Source organism: Notamacropus eugenii, chromosome 1 (assembly GCF_028372415.1).
Source record: "Notamacropus eugenii isolate mMacEug1 chromosome 1, mMacEug1.pri_v2, whole genome shotgun sequence".
Taxonomy (NCBI): Eukaryota; Metazoa; Chordata; class Mammalia; order Diprotodontia; family Macropodidae; genus Notamacropus; species Notamacropus eugenii.
The window spans coordinates 297,346,562-297,366,566 of NC_092872.1; the positions used below are offsets into that span (position 1 = coordinate 297,346,562).

General features: G+C 37.1%; 1 protein-coding gene across 1 annotated transcript in view; it reads right to left on the reverse strand.

Moving 5' to 3' along the window:
- COX16 (cytochrome c oxidase assembly factor COX16) overlaps positions 1-20,005 on the reverse strand; it is a 118,613-nt gene that overhangs the window by 68,784 nt on the left and 29,824 nt on the right. The window contains exon 2 of the mRNA XM_072629263.1: positions 18,237-18,308. Within this exon, the coding sequence (XP_072485364.1) occupies positions 18,237-18,308 (72 nt within the window). The remainder of the gene's footprint in view (positions 1-18,236; positions 18,309-20,005) is intronic.

Below are 20,005 nucleotides of genomic sequence, written 5' to 3' on the forward strand. Positions count from 1 at the left end.
TGTTGTTCTATCCTTCTCAGCCTTTTCCTTTTGCTATTACCATTCTGATTCTATTTCTATGATCGCTCTTCAACTCCTACTCTAGGATACTCTCAAGATTCACCTTGAAGACAATGAAATGTCTAGGAGGTAGACAGATATAGAGACTGAAGAGTATTTTCAGCACTAGAAAAGAATCTTAAATATCACTCTTAACCTCACCCTAAAGCAGAAGTTTCCACACTTATTTGGCCTACTGCCCCTTCAAAAAAAAAAAAATTAGCACCCCTCTAGAAATCTTTCTTTAACCCTTTAATGTTTTTTTAAATTTGTGTCATTTAGAAAATATAAAAAAAAATTTTAAAGAAAGATGCATCTCAAATTGAATAATTGTAAATTTGTGAGGTTTTTCCTGCACTGAAATTTTGATGATGCAATACATGTGTCATGTAACCTTATGCTATTGTATCGTAAACAAGTCATTACAAGCACATATTCTTGCCGATGCATGCTGGACTTCCCAACATGTTTGCCTGCCAACACTAACGTGTTAAGACCTGTTGGTAGACTTGATCACTGATTAGTTAAAACTGGTATTTTGTGTGTTTATTTGGAACATAATGTAATCACTATGACTTTAACTGTTACACAACAAATGAAACATGTATGAACAGCTTTTCCAAATTTTCTCCTCTTCTTTCCTTGTACTTCCACCACCCCCTTTTTTTATTCAATGTCCCCCAATTGCACCCAAGGCTACTACCACCACCCCCTTATTCTAGCACCCACCAAGGAGCAACCTCTGCAAAAATATAGTGGTATTGTTTCTGGCAGCTTTGATTCTGGACCTCCTTGCTTATTTTAAGTCTTTAGCAGTTGTTTAGGTCCAAATCACAAGAGCAACTAAAAAGGAAAGTGCCTTTCTTCCTTCCTCCTACCCACCTCCTCATCTTTCAAGTTATATTAAAGATGCTTTAAGTACATTTCCAATCCCAGCTGAAGACCAGAGAAGAAAGTGAAATATTAGAGGAGACTTGGCTAGGTCTCATTATTGAGGAGGGAGAGATTCTGTAACAGCTACCAGAAACAATATATTTTGTTTTCCTGATTTAAAAAAAAATAAATTCTCCTAAGACTGAAGGACTATCCCTATAAACTATTATATTAATTATAGGATTTGGAGCGAGAAGTTTCCCAAAATATGACAAACTGAGACAGTTGAGATGATTTGCTCAGGATCACATAATAAATAAGGGAGGATTTGAATCCAGAATTCTTTACTCTAAATGGAGTGCCATTTTTAATATATTATAGAATGTTAAAGCTGAAAGGCATAATAGGATCAAAAATTCAGAGTGGAAAAGGATTTTATTAATCTAACATCCATATTTTACAACTGAGGCTACTAATGCACAGAGAGTTTAAGAGATGACCAAGGTCACTGAGCTAGTAAAATAGCTAGTCCAGAATTGCTTCTACTAATATCACACTTCCTCCTTTGTCAATAGCTGGATCCTGACTGGTACAAATAATAAATCTTGTGAAATGGTTGCATGTATTCATATTCATAATACTAGAAGTTATCATCACTGGTCCAACCCATTTAAAATATGCAGTATAAATCTCAATAATGTGACCACTCCACATTATTTGTACCAATCTTTGGGCACTACCCATGGCTATGTTACACCAGAAGGTAGGAAACAAAGTTAAGTGACCAACAGCTATGATGGAAAGAGTAAACCAATCTGAGATTCTTGGTAAGATTCTATGTTCAAGAAAGTATTTTATAGAAGTGTATGATTTGGACCAGATCTAAAGGAGAAAATACATAGAAGCTGTTCCATCAGTTTAATGATGATACCCCACGTTTTAGTAGCAAAGTGATTACAAAGTTATTGTGACTGCTTTGCTCCTAAAAGGCATGAAACTTTGGGAGGGGCACCAAAGATAGGCCAGACTGTCTTATAACTAAAGGAAATGTAGTCTGTCTGCAAGATAGCAAGTTTATTAAATAGATGTTCTTGGGTTCTAGGTCACTTGAGCATCAAGATGGTAGACTATACATTTTCTCTAGCTCTGCAACCTCTCAAAATTCTTTAAAACAGTAATTATGTATGAAAGATCAAGCAGCGTCAGCCATTTCCATGTTTTAAGACACCTAGAAGTAAAAAGAAGGTTAAAACAACCACCACAACCCCGGAACTGATCCTCATTGACCCTGGGCTCACTCAACACCCCTGTCCCATTTCCCACAACAGTGGCAGCAAGACTGTATTAGCAGAACCAAGGACATGACACAGGCTTAAATCAATATCAACTCTCACACCCCAGTCCCCTTCACCTCTTTCCAGGGCTTGACAGTCAACTTGGTCATAGCCCTTCAGGAGCAAAAGATTGCGGGGACTGCAACCCAGAAGCACCAGCACTGCAAGGTTCAGAATGAATGGTACCAAGGAAAATAGGCTCTGAACTGCCAGCTCTGGGTCAGAGAACTGAGGAACAGAGTAAGTGGGAAAGGTCGCCCACATAGCATTCAGCTGGGGTCAATCACCCGAAAGTCTTCTGGGACAGAGACCCATGCTAGTGAACACTGAATTGGCCAGTATGGGAGGAGGTTGAGATGCACTGAGATCTAACCCTCAAAGGAAACCACAATCAGAAGAGAAGGAATCAGGAAATAAGTGATAAGGAAAATAGGGGGGCAGGAGGAGAATGAAAGTACCAAAGAGTTCAGGAAGCAGAAAACTCGAAGATTTTGAATATAAATATATCTACAGGAAAAACAGTAACAACAGCAGGAAATATGGTCTCCAGATCTAATAAAGATGGTCAGGCATCTATGAATAAATACTGCAAAATAAAGGAAAATAATTCAACACTTGAGAAAGAGGACTCTGTGCAATTTCAAGAGAACATGGAACCACAATACACTGTTCCTGACTGATTTAAAAGAGAAATGAGAATTATGAGAACAGAATTTATGGCCTGCACAACAAAAATAAAAAGGAAAATAGAAAAACTTGAATCTTCAATGGCAAGCCTCACCAACGAAACAAAAAAGAGAATAATACATTATGAAAAAACACAGAAGTGGGGGCAATCTAGAAGAAGAGAAACAAAAAAATTTTTTAATAAAATCCTATTAAACAGACTATAGCAATTTATCCATGAAATCATTCACTATGATCAAGTGAGATTTATGCCAGGGATGCAAGGATGGTTCAACATTAAGAAGACTATCAACATAATTAATCATATTAAATAACAAAACATTAAAACCTCACAATCATCTCAATGTGTACTGAAAAGACCTCAGGCAAAGTAAAACATTTTTATGCTAAAAATTCTACAAAGCAGAAGCACAGAGGGTCCTTTTTTTAATATCATAAAAAGCATCTATCTAAAATCAAAGTATCATATGCAAGAGAATACACTAGAACCTTTTCCAAAAAATACAGGAGTGAAACAAGGATGCCCACTCTCCTCACTATTATTTTATATAGTCTTGGAAATACCAGCAACAGCAATGAGCAAAAATGAGAGGAATAAATATTATTAAAGAGGAGATAAAAATTATCCCTGTTTGCTGATGGCATGATGGTTTCCTTAGAAAACTCCAGGGAACTGGCAAAAATATTAAGACAATAGCAACAGCAAAGTCACAGGCTACAAAATAAAACCTCAAAAAAAACAGTATATATATATATAACTGTAACAAAACACAAGAAGCAATAATAGAAAAGGGAATCTTATTCCAAATAATAACAAAATATAAAACTATCTGAAAAACAATCTCCCAAAGCACACAAAGGACTTACAGAGATTCAATTACAAAATATTCCTTAAAGAAATAGGTAGCAACTGGAATAGCTAGAGAAATATTTGGTAGTCATAATTAGGCTGAGACAATAAACTAAAAATGGCAATACTAACAAAATTATTTTATACTTTTAATGCTATACCAATCCAATTACCAAAGGATACTTTACAAAACCTGACAAAAATAACAAAACTCATTTGGAAAAACAAAAGATCCAGAATATCAAAAGAAAGGATGGAAACAAGTAAGGATAAAGAGGGATTAACACTTCCAGAACTCAAAGTATATTATAAAGCAACAGTCATAAAAACCATCCAGTATTAGTTAATGAACAGAGATAGATCAATAGATTAATCTAGATAAGAAATATTCAGAAACAATAGAACTCAATAACCTAGGGTCTGATAAACTGGAAAACATAAATTACCTACGGAAAACTCCCTATTTGATTAAAAAAAACTACTGGAAAAACTAGAAAGCAATTGGGAACAAATTAGGCATAGACCAACACCTTATTCCATACTCTATAATACATTCTTAACAGATATATGACCTTAATATTAAAAATCATACTATAAAACATTATAAAAGAAACAGATTATATAATTCTCATAGCTATGAGTAAAAGATATAGCCTTAACAAAACAAGAATTAGAGGTAATTACAAAAGATAAAATAGATAACTCTGATTACTTGAAACTGAAAAGTTTCTGCACATAAAATATTACTGAATCTAGAATAAGAAAGGAAGTGGCAGAGTGGGGAAAAAAATCTTTGTATTAAATCTCTCTGATAAAGATTTAGTATCCAAGATGTACAAATAATTAATAAATGTGTATTATACACATATGCACACATATACATATACATATGACTGATGTCCATTCCCCAGTAGATAAATGGTCAAATGATATGAACAAACAATTCTCAAAAGAACTATGAAGCACTCACAACTATATTAAGAAATTATTCAAATCACTACTAAGAGAAATGCAAATTTAAAAAAAATACTGAAGTTTGATCTCTCACTCTGAAAACTGGCAAAAAATGACAAAAAATTTTCAATAGACAACACTGAAGAGGTTACAGAAAGACAGGAACACCAATACATTGCTGGTGGAACTGCAAAATGGTACAACCATTTCAGAAAGCAATCTGAAATTGTGTAAATAAAGTGACTAAAATTTCCTTACCCTTTGAACCAGAAGACTTCATTACTGGACTTACACCCTAAGGAAGCCATAGATAAGAAAAATGTCCCCATATACTCCAAAATAATTAAAGCAGCACTTTTTGTGATAGCTAAGAACTGGAAACAAAGTAGATATCCCATCAGTTAAACTGTGGCTAAACCAACTGTGGTATATGAATGCAATGGAACATTACTGTACTATAAGAAATGATGTATGTGATTAATACAGAGAAGCATGGAAAGATCTGTCTGAACTGAAACAGAGTGAAGAAAGCAGAGACAAGGGGGCAGATCGAAAATGGCAGACTAGAAGCAGGGACCTGCCTGAGCTCTCCACCCAAACCCCTCAAAATACCTGTAAAAATGACTCTAAACAAATTCTAGAGCAGCGGAAGTCACAAAATGTTGACAAAGTGAAACAGATTTCCAGCCCAAAACAATCTGCAAGGCTGGCAGGAAGGGTCTATTGCACCAGGCCTGGAGCAGAGCGCAACCTACCAGCACAGATGGGACTGGAGCAGGCCTCAGGGGACTGAATCACTGGCAGCTGTAGCAGTTTCCAGACTTCTTAAACCACAAACGCTAAAGCCAGCTTCAAAGGTCAGTGGGAAAGTTCTCTCACCTGAGTGAGAGAAAAAATGGTCTGGCCCTAGCCCGAGCTCCAGAGCCAGGGTAGCAGCAGCCCCTGCTGCAGTAGCAGCTGCTTCAGAGCTCTCAGCCTACAGATGGTGAAGCAATCAAGCACCTGATCTGGAGAGCAGTCCTTGGTGGCAGACCTGGGACAAGGAGGAGTGGAGTGGCAGAACTAGTGGCAACTGTGTAGAGGGAATTTTACTCACAACTCCTGGGCAGAAAAGAGTGCTTGTGGTTGCTCACAGATCAGAGTGCAGGCAAGCAAAGGAGTAAACACCTCTCCTTTGATCATACCACTATGGAAAAACTGAGAATTTACACAGGTCCCTAGAGATCTCTCTGAAAACAGCTATAAAAACTCCTGAAACTTGGGGCAGTATACCTCCCAATTAAAAAAAAGTCAAAAGTCAAGTAACTGGCTAGGAAAATAACCAAAAAGGAGAAAAAATAAGACTATAGAAGGTACTTTCTTGGTGAAAAGGTATTTTCTTTCTTTTTTATTAATTAATTAATTAATTTTTAGTTTTCAACATTCACTTTCACAAGATTTTGAGTTCAAAATTTTCTCCCCACCTCTTACCTCCACCCACCTCAAGACATCATGCATTCTAATTGTCCCTTCCCCCGATCTGTCTTCCCTTCTATCACACCCCTCCCTTCTCTCATCCCCTTCTCCTCTTGTAGGGCAAGATAGATTTCTATATCCCACTGCCTGTATGTCTTATTTCCCAGTTGCATGTAAAACAATTTTTAACATTCGTTTTTAAAACTTTGAGTTCCAACTTCTCTCCTTTCTCCCTCCCCACCCATTCCCACAGAGAAGGTTATATATGTATAGTCATGTAAAACACTTCCATAACACTCATGTTGTGAAAGACTGTTTCCCTCTATCCTATCTTGCCCTCCATTTGTTCTATTCTCTCTTTTGATCCTGTCCCTCTTCAAAAGTGTTTACTTCTAATTATCCTCTCCTCCCATTTGCCCTCCCTTCTATCATCCCCCAAAGCCCCTACTTATTCCCTTCCCCACTACCTTCCTGTAGTGTAAGATATATTTTCATACCAAAATGAGTGTGCATGTTATTCCCTCCTTAAGCCAAATTCAATGAGAGTAAGGTTCACTCTTTCCCTCCTATATCCCCCCTCTTCCCCTCCTTTGAAAAAGCTTATTCTTGCCTCTTTTATGTGACAGATAATTTACCCCATTCTATTTCTCCCTTTCTCCTTCCAACATATTTCTCTCTCGACCTTTAATTTTATTTTTTGGATATCATCCCTTCACATTCAACTCACTCTGTGCCCTCTATCTATATGTATATGATCCCTCCCAACTACCCTAATACTGGGAAAAGTCTCAAGAGTTACAAATATTATCTTTCTATGTAGGAATGTAAACAGTTCAAATTTAGTAAGTCTCTTATGATTTCTCTTTCTTGTTTACCTTTTCATGCTTCCCTTGATTTTTGTGTTTGAAAGTCAAATTTTCTTTTCAGTTCTGGTCTTTTCATCAATACTTGAAAGTCCCCTATTTCATTAAATGACCATTTTTTTCCCCTGAAGTATTATACTCAGTTTTGCTGGGTAAGTGATTCTTGGTTTTAATCCTAGCACCTTTGACTTCTGGAATATCATATTTCAAGCCCTCCTATCCCTTAATGTAGAAGCTGCTAGATCTTGTGTTACTCTCATTGAGTTTCCACAATACTCGAATTGTCTCTTTCTGGCTGCTTGCAATATTTTGTCCTTGACCTGGGAGCTCTGGAATTTGGCTACAATATTCCTAGGAGTTTTCTTTTCTCTTTCAGGAGGCCATCAGTGGATTCTTTGAATATCTATTTTACCCTCTAGTTCTAGAATAGCAGAGCAGTTTTCCTTGATAATTTCTTGAACGATGATGTCTAGGCTCTTTTATTTTTTTGATCAAGGCTTTCAGGTAGTCCAATAAATTGTCTCTCCTGGATCTATTTTCCAAGTCAGTTGTTTCTGCAAAGAGATATTTCACATTGTCTGCTATTTTTTTCATTCCTTTGGGAAAAGATATTTTCTTATGATGAGGAAGATCAAAGCATACAACCAGAGGAAGATCAAAGCAAACAAAAAGAGGAAGACAGCAAGGTTAAGTCTCTTACACCCAAAGCTTCCAAGAAAAATGTGAAATGATCTCAGGTCATGGAAGAGCTCAAAAAGGACTTTGAAAATTAAGTAAGAGAAGTAAAGGAAAAATTGGTAAGAGAAATGAGAGTGAAACAAGAAAATCATGAAAAACGAGTCAATAGCTTGCTAAAGGAGACCCAAAATATTGCTGAAGAAAATAACCTTTAAAAATAGACTAACCCAAATGGCAAAAAAGGTTCAAAAAGTCAATGAGAAGAATGACTTAAAAAGAAAAAATTGGCCAAATGGAAAAGGAGGTCCAAAAGCTCACTGAAGAAAACAATTCCTCTAAAATTTTAGAATGAAGCAAATGGTAGATAATCACTTTATAAGAAATCAAGGAATTATAAAAACAAAACCAAAAGAATGAAAAAATAGAAGACAATGTGAAGTATCTCACTGGAAAAACAACTGACCTGGAAAATAGATCTAGGAGAGATCATTTAAAAATTATTGAACTACCTGAAAACCAAGATCAAAAAAATAGCCTAGACATCATCTTGCAAGAAATTATCAAGGAAAATTGTCCAGATATTCTAGAATCAGAGGGTAAAACAGAAATGGAAAGAATCCACAGATCACCTCCTGAAAGAGAAATGTTGTACCCAAATTCCAGAGTTCCCAGATCAAGGAGAAACTATTACAAGCAGCCAGAAAGAAACAATTCAAGTATTGTGGAAACACAATCAGGATAACACAGGATTTAGCAGCTTCTACACTAAGTGATCAGAGGGCTTGGAATATGATATTCCAGAGATCAAAGGAGCTAGGATTAAAACCAAGAATCACCTACCCAGCAAATCTGAGTATAATACTTCAAGGGAAAAAATGGAATTTCAATGAAATAGAGGACTTCCAAACATTCTTGTTGAAAAGACTGCAGCTGAATAGAAAAGTTGACTGTCAAATACAAGAATCAAGAGAAAGATGAAAAGGTAAACTGGAAAGAGAAGTCATAAGGGACTCATTAAAACTGAATTGTTTATTCCTACATGGAAAGATGATATTTGTAACTCATGAGACCTTTCTCAGTAGCAGGGCAGTTAGAGGGAATAAATTTAGATATAGATATAGATGTATGTGTGTATGTGTATATTATATATGTGTAGGTATATGTGTATGTATGTATATAGAAAGACAGACGCCACAGGGTGAGCTGAATATGAAAAGAGGTTACTTAAAAAATATAATTAAATATTGAGAGGAATGTACTTGGGAGAAAGAGAAAGGGAGAGGTAGAATATAGTAAATCATCTTACATAGAAGAGACAAGAAAGAACTTTTACAATGGAGGGGAAGGGGGGAAGGTGAGAGGGAAAAAGTGAGCTTTACTCTCATTGGATTTGGCTAAAGGAGGGGATAACACACACTTAATTGGGCGTGAAAAATCTATCTTACCCTGCAGGAAAGCAAGGGGAAGGAGATAGGAGAAGGAGGATAATAGAAGGAACAGAAGATTGGGGGAAGGAATGATCAGAAGCAAACACTACTGTGGGGAGACAGATCAAGAGAGAGAATGGAATAAATGGAGGGCAGGACAGGATAGAGGGAAATGTGGTTAGTCTTTTGCAACATGACTGTTATGGAAGTGTTTTGCATGGCCACACATGTATGACCTATATCAAATTGCTTGCTTTCTCGATGAGGGTGGGTGGGGAGGGAGGAAGGGAGAGAATTTGGAACTCAAAGCCTTAACAATGAATGCTAAAAATTGTTTTTGCATGCAACTGGCAAATAAGTTGTATAGGTAATGGGGTTTAGAAATCTATCTTGCCCTACAGGAAAATAGAGGGTAGTGGGATGGGAGAAGGGGAGTGATAGAAGGGAGGGCAGACTGGGAAAAGGCATGGTTGGGATGCTGTCCTGGGGTGGAGGGAGAGGAGACAGGGGGAAAAAATTTGGAATTCAAAATCATGTGGAAGTGAATGTAGAAAACTGAAAATAAATTATATTTTTTAAAAAAGAAAGCAGAGACAAGAAAATAATATACACAATAACAATGTTAAAAGAGTAGAGACATCACAAAATAAATAGTAAATGTAACAAAATCATAAAAGATCAAGTGGAACTGAAATGAAGAAATATGAAAAGACACACCCAATTTATCCCTTCATGGAGGGAGCAGATCCACAAGTATTCACACATTGTACATGTTTTTGGACTTTTTCAATGTACTGAGCAATTGTATTGACTCTTTTCCCTCTCTAAAAAAATACTGTTTTTCATATGGAATGGTTCTTGGGGAGGGGGAAAAGAATATATGAGATACTATGGTGATATAAGAAGCAGTATATCAATAAAAACTTCAGAAATAAATTGACTCAGAGATTATCAAATAGATTGACCCACAAGATTAAAGGTAAACATGGTGAAGAGTTTGTTAGTATTGCTTGCTGTCCTTTGGTCAGGATAGAAGAGGAGCCCTCCCTGTAGAGGTTATGTCATCAGGGATACAGAAATGAGACATCTTGCAGGTGAAATTAGGAAGTGAAGAGGCAAGCCTAAGAACAGCTTTGCCTTGAGGTTTCTAGTGGCTGAGCAGCTCTGGAGTTTTCAGTAGTTTGAGTTCTGCAGTATGAGCCAGTCTGTCAGTACCCTGAATGGGTGATTGGAAGGTTGAGAGCTACAAATTTTATCAGCACGACTGCAAGCCACCAGTAGCCAAACTCCCTGATTCTGGCATAACATTTTGTGCATCCCCTGGGATGCCAACCCCTGGGAAGCTGGCCTTAGAGAACCACAAACATGTCTGCGCTTTCCCTCCTTCTGGACATCCTGTGAGCTATAGCTACACTTGGAATCTCCTTGTTGGCTAGGTATTGTGTGAGTCTCTTGAGTATAAAGCCTTCCTAAGATAGCCTAGGACACTTGCATGACCATCTCTCCCATAAATCTTAGAGATGGTCTGAGAGCACTAATAAAAAAACTGCTATATACTAAGTGAATAAAATTCCCTAATATTAGTCTAAGAAAGGTTATATGGTATAAGGGAAAGAAAAGTAGATTTGAAGACCTTGGTTTCAGTCTCAGCACTGACATTAACTAGCTACGTGACCTTGAGCAAATCACTCTGGACATCAGTTTTCTCAGCTGTATAATTTGGGGGTCAGACTAAATGAAGTCAAAGGCCCTTTTCCAATTTAAATTCTATGATTCTGAGTCAAAAGGATTCACCAACACCACTACTTTCCTAGCAATTAATAATTTATAACACTATGTGCCCTAGCCTCAGTTTCCCCATTGGTAAAATGAAGATAATACATACCCTACCCTGGGGTCATTTCAAGCATCCAATATAGCAAAATCATCATTAATTTTAGCTAAAGGGAGCAGTATTAGTAAGGAATTTCTCAGACTCATTTGATAAAGACTGTCTTTAGTGATTTATAGGAAAGCAGGTAACAGGGAGACCTGAGAGGGGATTAATTTGAGAACTGTACTGCCTTCTAGAAGTAAGAATTTCCCAAAGAATAGTTCATAGAATCATAAAATTAAGAGTAGGAAGGGCTGATAATGCATTTCTTTAATCCCTTCCACTGGGAGAGGCTGAGGTTGGTAGAGAGACTGAGGGCAGAAATTCTGGGCTGCCATGGGGCTAAAGAGAATCAGACACATGTACCAAGTCCTGCACCAATATGGTGAGCCCTAAAAGCAGAGATCCACCTGGCCATGTAAGGAGGGGCAAACCACAGCAAGTCAGAAATGAACCAAGTCAAAGTTTCCGCACCAATCAGCTCTGGCAGTAGGTTAAACAGTAGAGAAGCACTGGGACTAGAATCAGGAAGATGTTAGTTCAAATCTAGCCTCAGACACTTAACTGGCTGTGTGACCTGGGCAAATCACTGCACCTGTTTGCCTCAGTTTCCTCAATAATAAAATGGGAATATTAATAGCACCTACCTTTCAGGGTTGTTGTGAGGATCAAATGAGACAATACTTGTAAAAAGTGCTTGGCATAGAGCTGTCTACCACATAATAGGAGCTATATAAATGCTTATTCCCTTCCCCTTAATTCAGGCCTATGACTGGCTGTTGTATTTCCTAGGAGAAATAAGGAGACCCAGTTTCAAAAAATAAAGGAAGAAAGGAGAGAAAAAGGGGAAAAAGGAGTCAGAAGAGCCCTCAGAGGCTATTCAACCCAATACCCTCATTTCACAGATTAAAAAAAAAATAAGGTATAGTGAATTTGAACCCAGATCCTACAATTCTAGAGCTGGTATTCCATCTGCTATACAACACTGGTTCTGTCGGGCTTCTTTACCTTGGGTAAACAGAAAGTGAAATGATAAGGCCATACCTTGGACAACTGCCTTGGAATCAGGAGGATCCAGTGAAGAAAAATAATAAGAGTCTATCACTAATCATGTTTTACATAAAGTTTCTAGTTCACCCTAGTGCTTAACAGCGCATTCTAAAGATACTAGGTATATAATAAAGGTTTGCTGAAGTTATCTGGGATTTTGGTGTGGAGTCTGTGGTCTGGTTTAACAACTGGCTTTCAGAAAATAGTAATAATAATAACTAAAAATACTTTTATATTTATATAGATATAGATGAATAAACACACATACATACACATGCGCACAACTTTTAGGTTTGCATATATGCCACACTTTGAAGTTTATATATACATATACACATACATATTTATACCACTTTTAAGTTTAGACATACACCCACACACATCCCACACATTCACACTTTTAAGTTTACTCTGCATAAACATTTTCTCTACTGTTTTCTAAAATCTAAACAATACAAAACAAGTAAATAAATAACCGAAGACCTAATTTGTAGAATTTGCTGATTCCTGAGGTATAATGCTCACTCAGAAAATTTAACAATCAGCTCTCCTGATACATTGCAAGCTATCTCCAGCACACTACTGCTATGTATCAAAGTAGCTGCTGTTTCCTCTGGTGATGAAAAGTATAGAAATTGACTAGAGTGCCTAATGACTCATTCCTGATTATTAACAGAACCCTGTTGTATAGTTATAATTGACCCCAAGTGAGGAAGGCAATTACACTGCCACCATCAGGCTGAAATAAAATAAGAACAGCTTCCAGAAACCAACTTGTATAGAGGAAATGATAAAAGGCAGCTACCATTGCTTCTGAACTTTGACAACGACTAGGGCTCCCGGCTGTTAAGGGAGTCAGGAAGGAGACTATATGGCTGCCCCCACAATCCCTCTGGAGAGAGCAAGACCCAGATGGATAGTAAAGGAGATGAGACTGGGCATCCCCTCTATGGCTGCACCCTTACATTCTGGGCCCAGTAAGAGTTGGTACTGAAGGAGAAGAGGAAAAAGTAGAGAGGCTCTATTTATAACTGGAAAAGGAAATATATCCAGTTCCTCAAGATTCCTTTTGATAGCCTTTAAAAGACTTTTAAGCACCAAACATGTAGATCACCTAATGTAACAGCTGAAGAGAACAAATAGCCATTGCATGTTTGCATCCTCTTCTAAATTCCCATGGGTTCTCTTTTGTGTATTTTTAAATGTTTCACTGCTGTTTTATTTATTTTCTTTTTTAACCTCACTATCACTAACCATCGACTTTCTTCCTCCTCCTCTCCAATATAGAAGTTCTCTCTTCTAAAAAGTAAGTTTTGTCAAGCAAAACAAATTGAACCACTGACCAAGTCAGAAAACATGTACTTCTAATCTATCACCTCTCCCTCAAGAGCTGGAAAGCATGATTAATGCCAGTCTTCTGTTGGTCACTGAATTGATCGGAGTTCTTAAATCCAAAGTTGTTTTTTTCACAATGTTTTAATCATTATATAAATTATCCCAACTCTGCCCATTTTACCCTCCATCAATTCATAGAGAAGTCCTCACCCTCTGACCTCTGCCTTTGTCTCCTTAAGGCTTAATGTGAAGCCCCACCTCAGTCCCATCTGTCTTGTCTCCTGACTTTGTCCCCTGATGCAGCCCTGACAAGCCCCACCTGAATACCAATGAGCATGCCAGTTTCCTACTTCCTGAAGTGCCCCTTTGCCCCGACTCCTCTGCTAGGATAGTCGCCTTCTTAGAACTGGTTTTATCCTCTGCTGTGGCTCAGACAGACTAGGACAGAGATCTTGCTGGCTTCAGGCTCCATTTATCAAAAATCACTCTGGCTGCAGCCCTCTTTCATGGTCCTGACCAGAATCCCCATAGGCTTCATGCTTTCTCACTGTGTAGTGCTGGACTGGATGGAGGAGATTACTGGTGTTGCTCTTGGGTTTTGAATCTTGACCAATTCATCTTTGTTAGGTTATCTCTCAGGGAAGGTGAATATGACTAGAACATGTCACATAGTCATTTCCCCCCAAAAAACTTCCTAAGACTACAAGTTGTGAAAGAGCTGCCAATCAGGACTGGTAGAAGGAGCTTATCCTAAGTCAATGGAATCACAAGGATGGATGAAAAGAAATCCTCCTACTTAAAAATATGAATATGATTCATTTCCTTCAAAATAATTAAGGGCATGAAGTCCTCACACAGAAAATGGTTTAATTATTCTCTGGCATTCATCACGAAGCATTTTAAGGATAAAGTCTTCCCTTACTAATAAGATGGAGACCAACACAGTGACTACTTAAGGTCTTAGCATTTAAAAGACATCAAGGTCATATGAGATAATTTGTTCATTTAGATTTGGGAATTCACTACCAGTTTCATTGGGATTGTATTTTAAAAGCAGAACTTTATGCAACAGAAGTTTGGAGACACAGGAGGTACGTAATATTTTCCTTCTGGAATTAAATTTGACCTATTAAAATACAGTGAAAAACATCTTTTTTACTTCTGTTATTCATTAGTAAGGGTCCCCAAAGTTAATACACTATTAACTTACCAAATCTATTCTAGGAAGCAACTTATCTTACCAAATAATTAATTCCCACTTCTGGAAAGTAGGTAGTTTCAAATCACATCTTATAAATGAGAAAACTCAAGTAAAATTGTTCTAGGAAGAGAGCCCATGTGCCCCTAATGATATTATCTTACATTTTCAACAGATCAATAAACATTTATTAGACATCTATTTGCGTGTAGAGCATTAGCCTAGGCAATGCCTAAAAATAACTGTTTAGCTAAAACATGATCACTGCCCTCATATAGCACACAGCCTAATGGGATATTGGATTTGAGGAACTATACAGACACAAATAATGATAGGAAAAAATAATTCAAGATAAATGACATCAGAGTGGTTCAATCAAAGTGCTACGTGGAGTCTGACAGGGGAGGGTCATTACTGATTCCGGAAAAACTTCCTGAAATTGGCTGTATTTGAATATGACTTCAAAACACAGGCAGGGATTCAACAAGCAGATATTCTAAGCCTAGGAAAAAACAAAAGCATGTCGAAAAATGGGAGGTACATAACAGATTGGTGAGTACCTCACAGGGTTATTGGGAGAATATAAATGCGAATTATTACTATCATTACTATTACTGCACAGAATAATGGAAAAGAGTAGTAGGAGATACAAGATGTAGTATAAGTAGAATAAGAGTAGTATCATCTATGGCAATAAATCTCACTTGAAATATTTACATAATGCCTGTAAAATATTTTCACACAAATTAACTCTCTTGAGTCTCATAAAAAACCCCATGAGGTAGGCAAGGCAGGCTTTTTAATTAGTATTCTAAAGATAAAGAAACTGGTTCAGGGAGATAGGTTAAGTGTCTTCTTGCCTAATGTAATACAGCTAATAAGTGGTGGATCCTATATGAGAATATAGATCTTCTGTCACTTAGCCCATGTTCTTTTCTTTCTTTTCTTTTTCTCTTGATAAATGAAACTTTTCCCCCTTAATTAATTTTTACTGATTCATTTTGTTTTGATACATCAGTTGCCTCCAAATAAGGCTCATAGTACCTTTCCATAAAAAAATAAGCAAAATTCTGATTTAGTGACCAATGTATTTTATATTATACATATGCTAACAGAATCTCTCCCAACATTATTAATAACTCCTGGTCACAAAAAAGGTATCGCTCTTCCTCACTAACGTTGCTCCTTCTCCCTGTGCCCTTGGACCCTTCTCTTCTGCCTCTTACCAGGACCATGCTCTAGCAATCATGCCCCTTTAATCTCTATTTACCATTTCCCTCTCATCTACCTATAAACGTACTGAAGTTTCCACAATACTTTTTTTTAAATTATTTTCTTGACCCTTCCAGTCCATCCACCATCCATTTCCTTCTTCTCTACCACCTTCTTGAGTGGTTTACATCCAATGCCTCCAACTCCTTATTATCCACTGTCTCTACACCCCCAACTAAGTCTACTTGAAGCTATTTTTTCAAGTATCACTACTGACCATCTAATCAACAAATCCAACAACCTTTTCTTTGGGCGTTCTCATTCTTTGTGACTTTTTTTTTTAACTTCTGACCATTCTCCTTCTACTGGAATAGTCCCTCTTCCCTTGGCTTTAGAGTCAGTATACTGTCTTGGCGCTTCACTTATCACTCTAAACATGCCTTTGTCTCCTTTCTCCTCCTCTCCCAACTTCTGCATGTGGATGATGGCCAAAAGCCTGTCTTGGACTTTCTGCTCCTCTCTCTCCCTCTCTCCCCTGGCAATCTCATTCACTCCCCCAGTGTGTACTACCACTTCTATGTAACTCAGTCCCAAGTCAGTGTTTGCACAGTTCTGACTTCTATTCTGGGCTTCAGACCAGCCTCTCAACCTGGACATTCCAGCAGCAACTCAAACTGGCCACATCCAAAACACAATTTATAACCTCCCCCTAAAGCTGCTCCTCTCTCTGACTTCACTATTTTGGTCAGTGGAAACACCATTTACTCTGCTTCCTACATTTCAGACTTTGAGTTTATACAGGGTTGTCCCAAAAGGCATCGTGAATTTTTCAGCTTAAAACTGCACTGACTTTGAATACATACCAAGGCAGATCAGCAACTCTTTTGTAACTCAGAGGAATGCCTAGGGCATTGAGGTTTTATCTTTGTTTCCTCTCCCTCATCTCTTAGAGACAATGAGTTACTAAGTCTTATGGATTCTGACTCTACAATATCTATCTCCCCTTCTCTATTCCTAATGCCACCATTCCAGTACAGGTTCCTGTTACCTGACTACTACAAATTGTCTCCTAATATATCTTTTTACCTCTACTCTTTTCCCCTGATCCTCCAATCTAGCCATCATATATGTGTCAGCACAATTTTTGCTACATCTCTATCTACACTCTTTTACTCAATGGCCCTCTACTGCCTCAAACTCCTTAACTTGGCACACAAGGCCTTCCACTGCCACTATCACCTACTCTATCCCACCAATTCTACGTCCTAGTTAAAACAAATTCCTCTCTGTGATATGCTCTATATTCTCTCACTTCTGTACCATTATTCATACTGTACCTTTTGCCTGGGATGTCCTCCCTCTCCCATACTTTTTATCTGCTGCATCTTCACCAGTACTTTAAAGCCCAAACCAAATGCCATTTTCTCCAAGAAATGTTAGTGTTAGTAACAAATTTCCCCCACTGACCTCACTTTGCACTTTGTTTTGAATTCTAATCCACTTATCAAGTAATAATGTACTTATCTTATCTTGTTTCTTAAACTCTTACTAGAGGGTCAGCTCCAGGAGGACAGGGATAATCTCTTCTAACTTATTATCTCTTAATAGTATAGTGTTCTGTACATTACCGGAGCTTAACAAACATTGGCTTAATGTTGAATGAATGAGACTACGATGTTTTTGTTTTTGAGAACAATGATGGTTCTATTCTCGAACCCAAACTTTATTTTCCCACCAACAATATTGAAGTTTCCGAACCTAGAAAGGAAAACTCTGAAGCATTCCATCTATGTTACAGGAATCAAATGTTCACCTCTGGACAAATGTACGTAGCATTCTTGTGTGAAACTGGATCTGAATTTTATGACAATTGCACTACTCATATGCAGCAACTATAGAAGATGTACAAACGTGATTATTTGAACAATCTATTGCTATGGACAGTTCAATTAACTGTATTTTGGGACTAAAATAACTATCTCTACATTCTTTGGTCTTCACTAAAATCTAACAACAACTCTGCTGAGACTTATTTTGTACCAAAATACCTTCATACTTACAGATTCTTTCAATAAATTGAGTGCAGAATTGCTGAATACCTTCAAACACATCATAAATCTTTACAATGACCTTGTGTGCGATAACTATTGTCATTTTAAAGATTAGGAAATAGACCCAAGGCTACTCAATGACTCAGAAGTGGCAGGAATAGAAACCATAGGCAATGAGACATGATGCTGCTTGTAAAGGAGCTAACAAGGCCACTAAGTCCTTGATAAAAGAAGCTGTCTATTCTAAAAGCAGAATTTCCAATGTTAAACAATTATTCTTCCCGTAGTACACACACACACACACACATACATTTTATCACCTCCAATTATAGCTCTTTTCCAACAGACCACTCTTACCTTGGCCTTTGCTGCATCATAACGGATTTGAGAAAACTCCCGGAGACCAAAAGATCCTCCAATGACGAGTATCTAAAATATGAAAAAAAAAATATGAAAACACAGTCAGAAAAATAGAATAACAATATCTCTTTGCATTTCTGATCCTAATGCCAGTAGAATCAGAGCCACTGTATGGACCAGGAAGGATAACATGGGAGGTTTAAAAGATAATAATAATGAGAACATATAGGCTACTACTACTCTAGTTAAGCTTTGATGCATTTTTCTAGCTTGAGGCTGTATCTTCAGCTCATTATCATGTAAGATCATTAGGAAGTGCTCTTAGACTACTAGACCCAAGGACATCAAAGAAAGAAGAAAAAGGGCTCATATATTAAAAAATATTTATGGTCACTTTTTTGTAGTGGTAAAGAAATGTAAACTACGGGGTGCCTATCAATTGGGGAGTGACGGCAAAAATTATGGCGTTTGAATGTAATGTAAAACTTTTTAAAATGACAAAAGGGATGAGTTCAGAGAAACTTTGGAAGACTTCTAAGAACTGATGCAGAGTAAAGTAAGAACCAGAAGAACAATTTATACTTCAACAATGTTTTAAAAACAAACAATTTTGAAATATTTAAGAACACTGATCAATACAATGACAAACCAAAAATCTGGAAGACCAATGATGAAGCCTGCTATCTATCTTCAGGTAATGGATCAAGATTCAGAATAAGGTATACATAGATACAGATATGCATGTATGTATATGTACATATGTGTGTATGTATATATGTATACATATGTATACTTTTTGAACATGGACAGTGTGAGTTTTTTTTCTTTTTTTTTGCACTGATGGTAGGAGGGAGAGAAAATAAAAAACAAAAAAAAGTTTTAAGATGCTCTTAGAATATGGTTATTTCACATACAAACCTCCTACGCAGAAATAATCTTATTTACTTTTCCATAAAGGCTTATGAGACTGTCATGGGCCAAGCCACAATTCTCTTCAGCATTACACCTTAAACATCCCCTCCCTCCACATCACTAATGATGCTCATGAAAATACTTGCATTTTCTTACCCTTCAGGAACCCAACTGGCAATATATGTTCTAGACTAGACTCTGGTTTTGTACTTTCTATTGCCAGAGAAGTAAATAAACTCCTTTTATAGAACCTATCAAAGCATGAATACATAAAGTTCATATTCCTGTCTTTGAGCTCCTCAGAAACAGGACCTTTATTTGAGTACTTCTCTTTATTACATAACTGTTTACACGAAAAGCATTCTGCAAATATTAATTAACAGTAAATTTCTGGTGAAGCTTTTATTGTCAATTCACTAAAAAATGAACATTTCAACCATCTGAGGTTTTTATATTTAGTAAATACAAACAACACATAAAACACTATAGAAACCCAACCAGTATACATATCCACATAATTAGCATAATTTCAAACCACTCCATACAACTGCTACTTTGTAAGTAGTGGATATAACAGAAATCTGAAATGAAAGACCAGAAGCTTGAGGTCTTTTCTAACTGATTCATTATATAATAAAGGGTCCAATTAATCCTCAAACGGTGCTTCTTCTCAAAGCCTAATCCAGTTAATACCACCAGACTATGGTCACTCTTACTCTGCACCCTTTTCCTGTACCTTAATTCAATTCATTTCAATAAACACCATTAATGTAAGATATTTTAAAGTTTACGTGAGATACGGCCCCTACTACCATGAATCTTACGGTCTGGTGATAACATGGAAATAACTATAG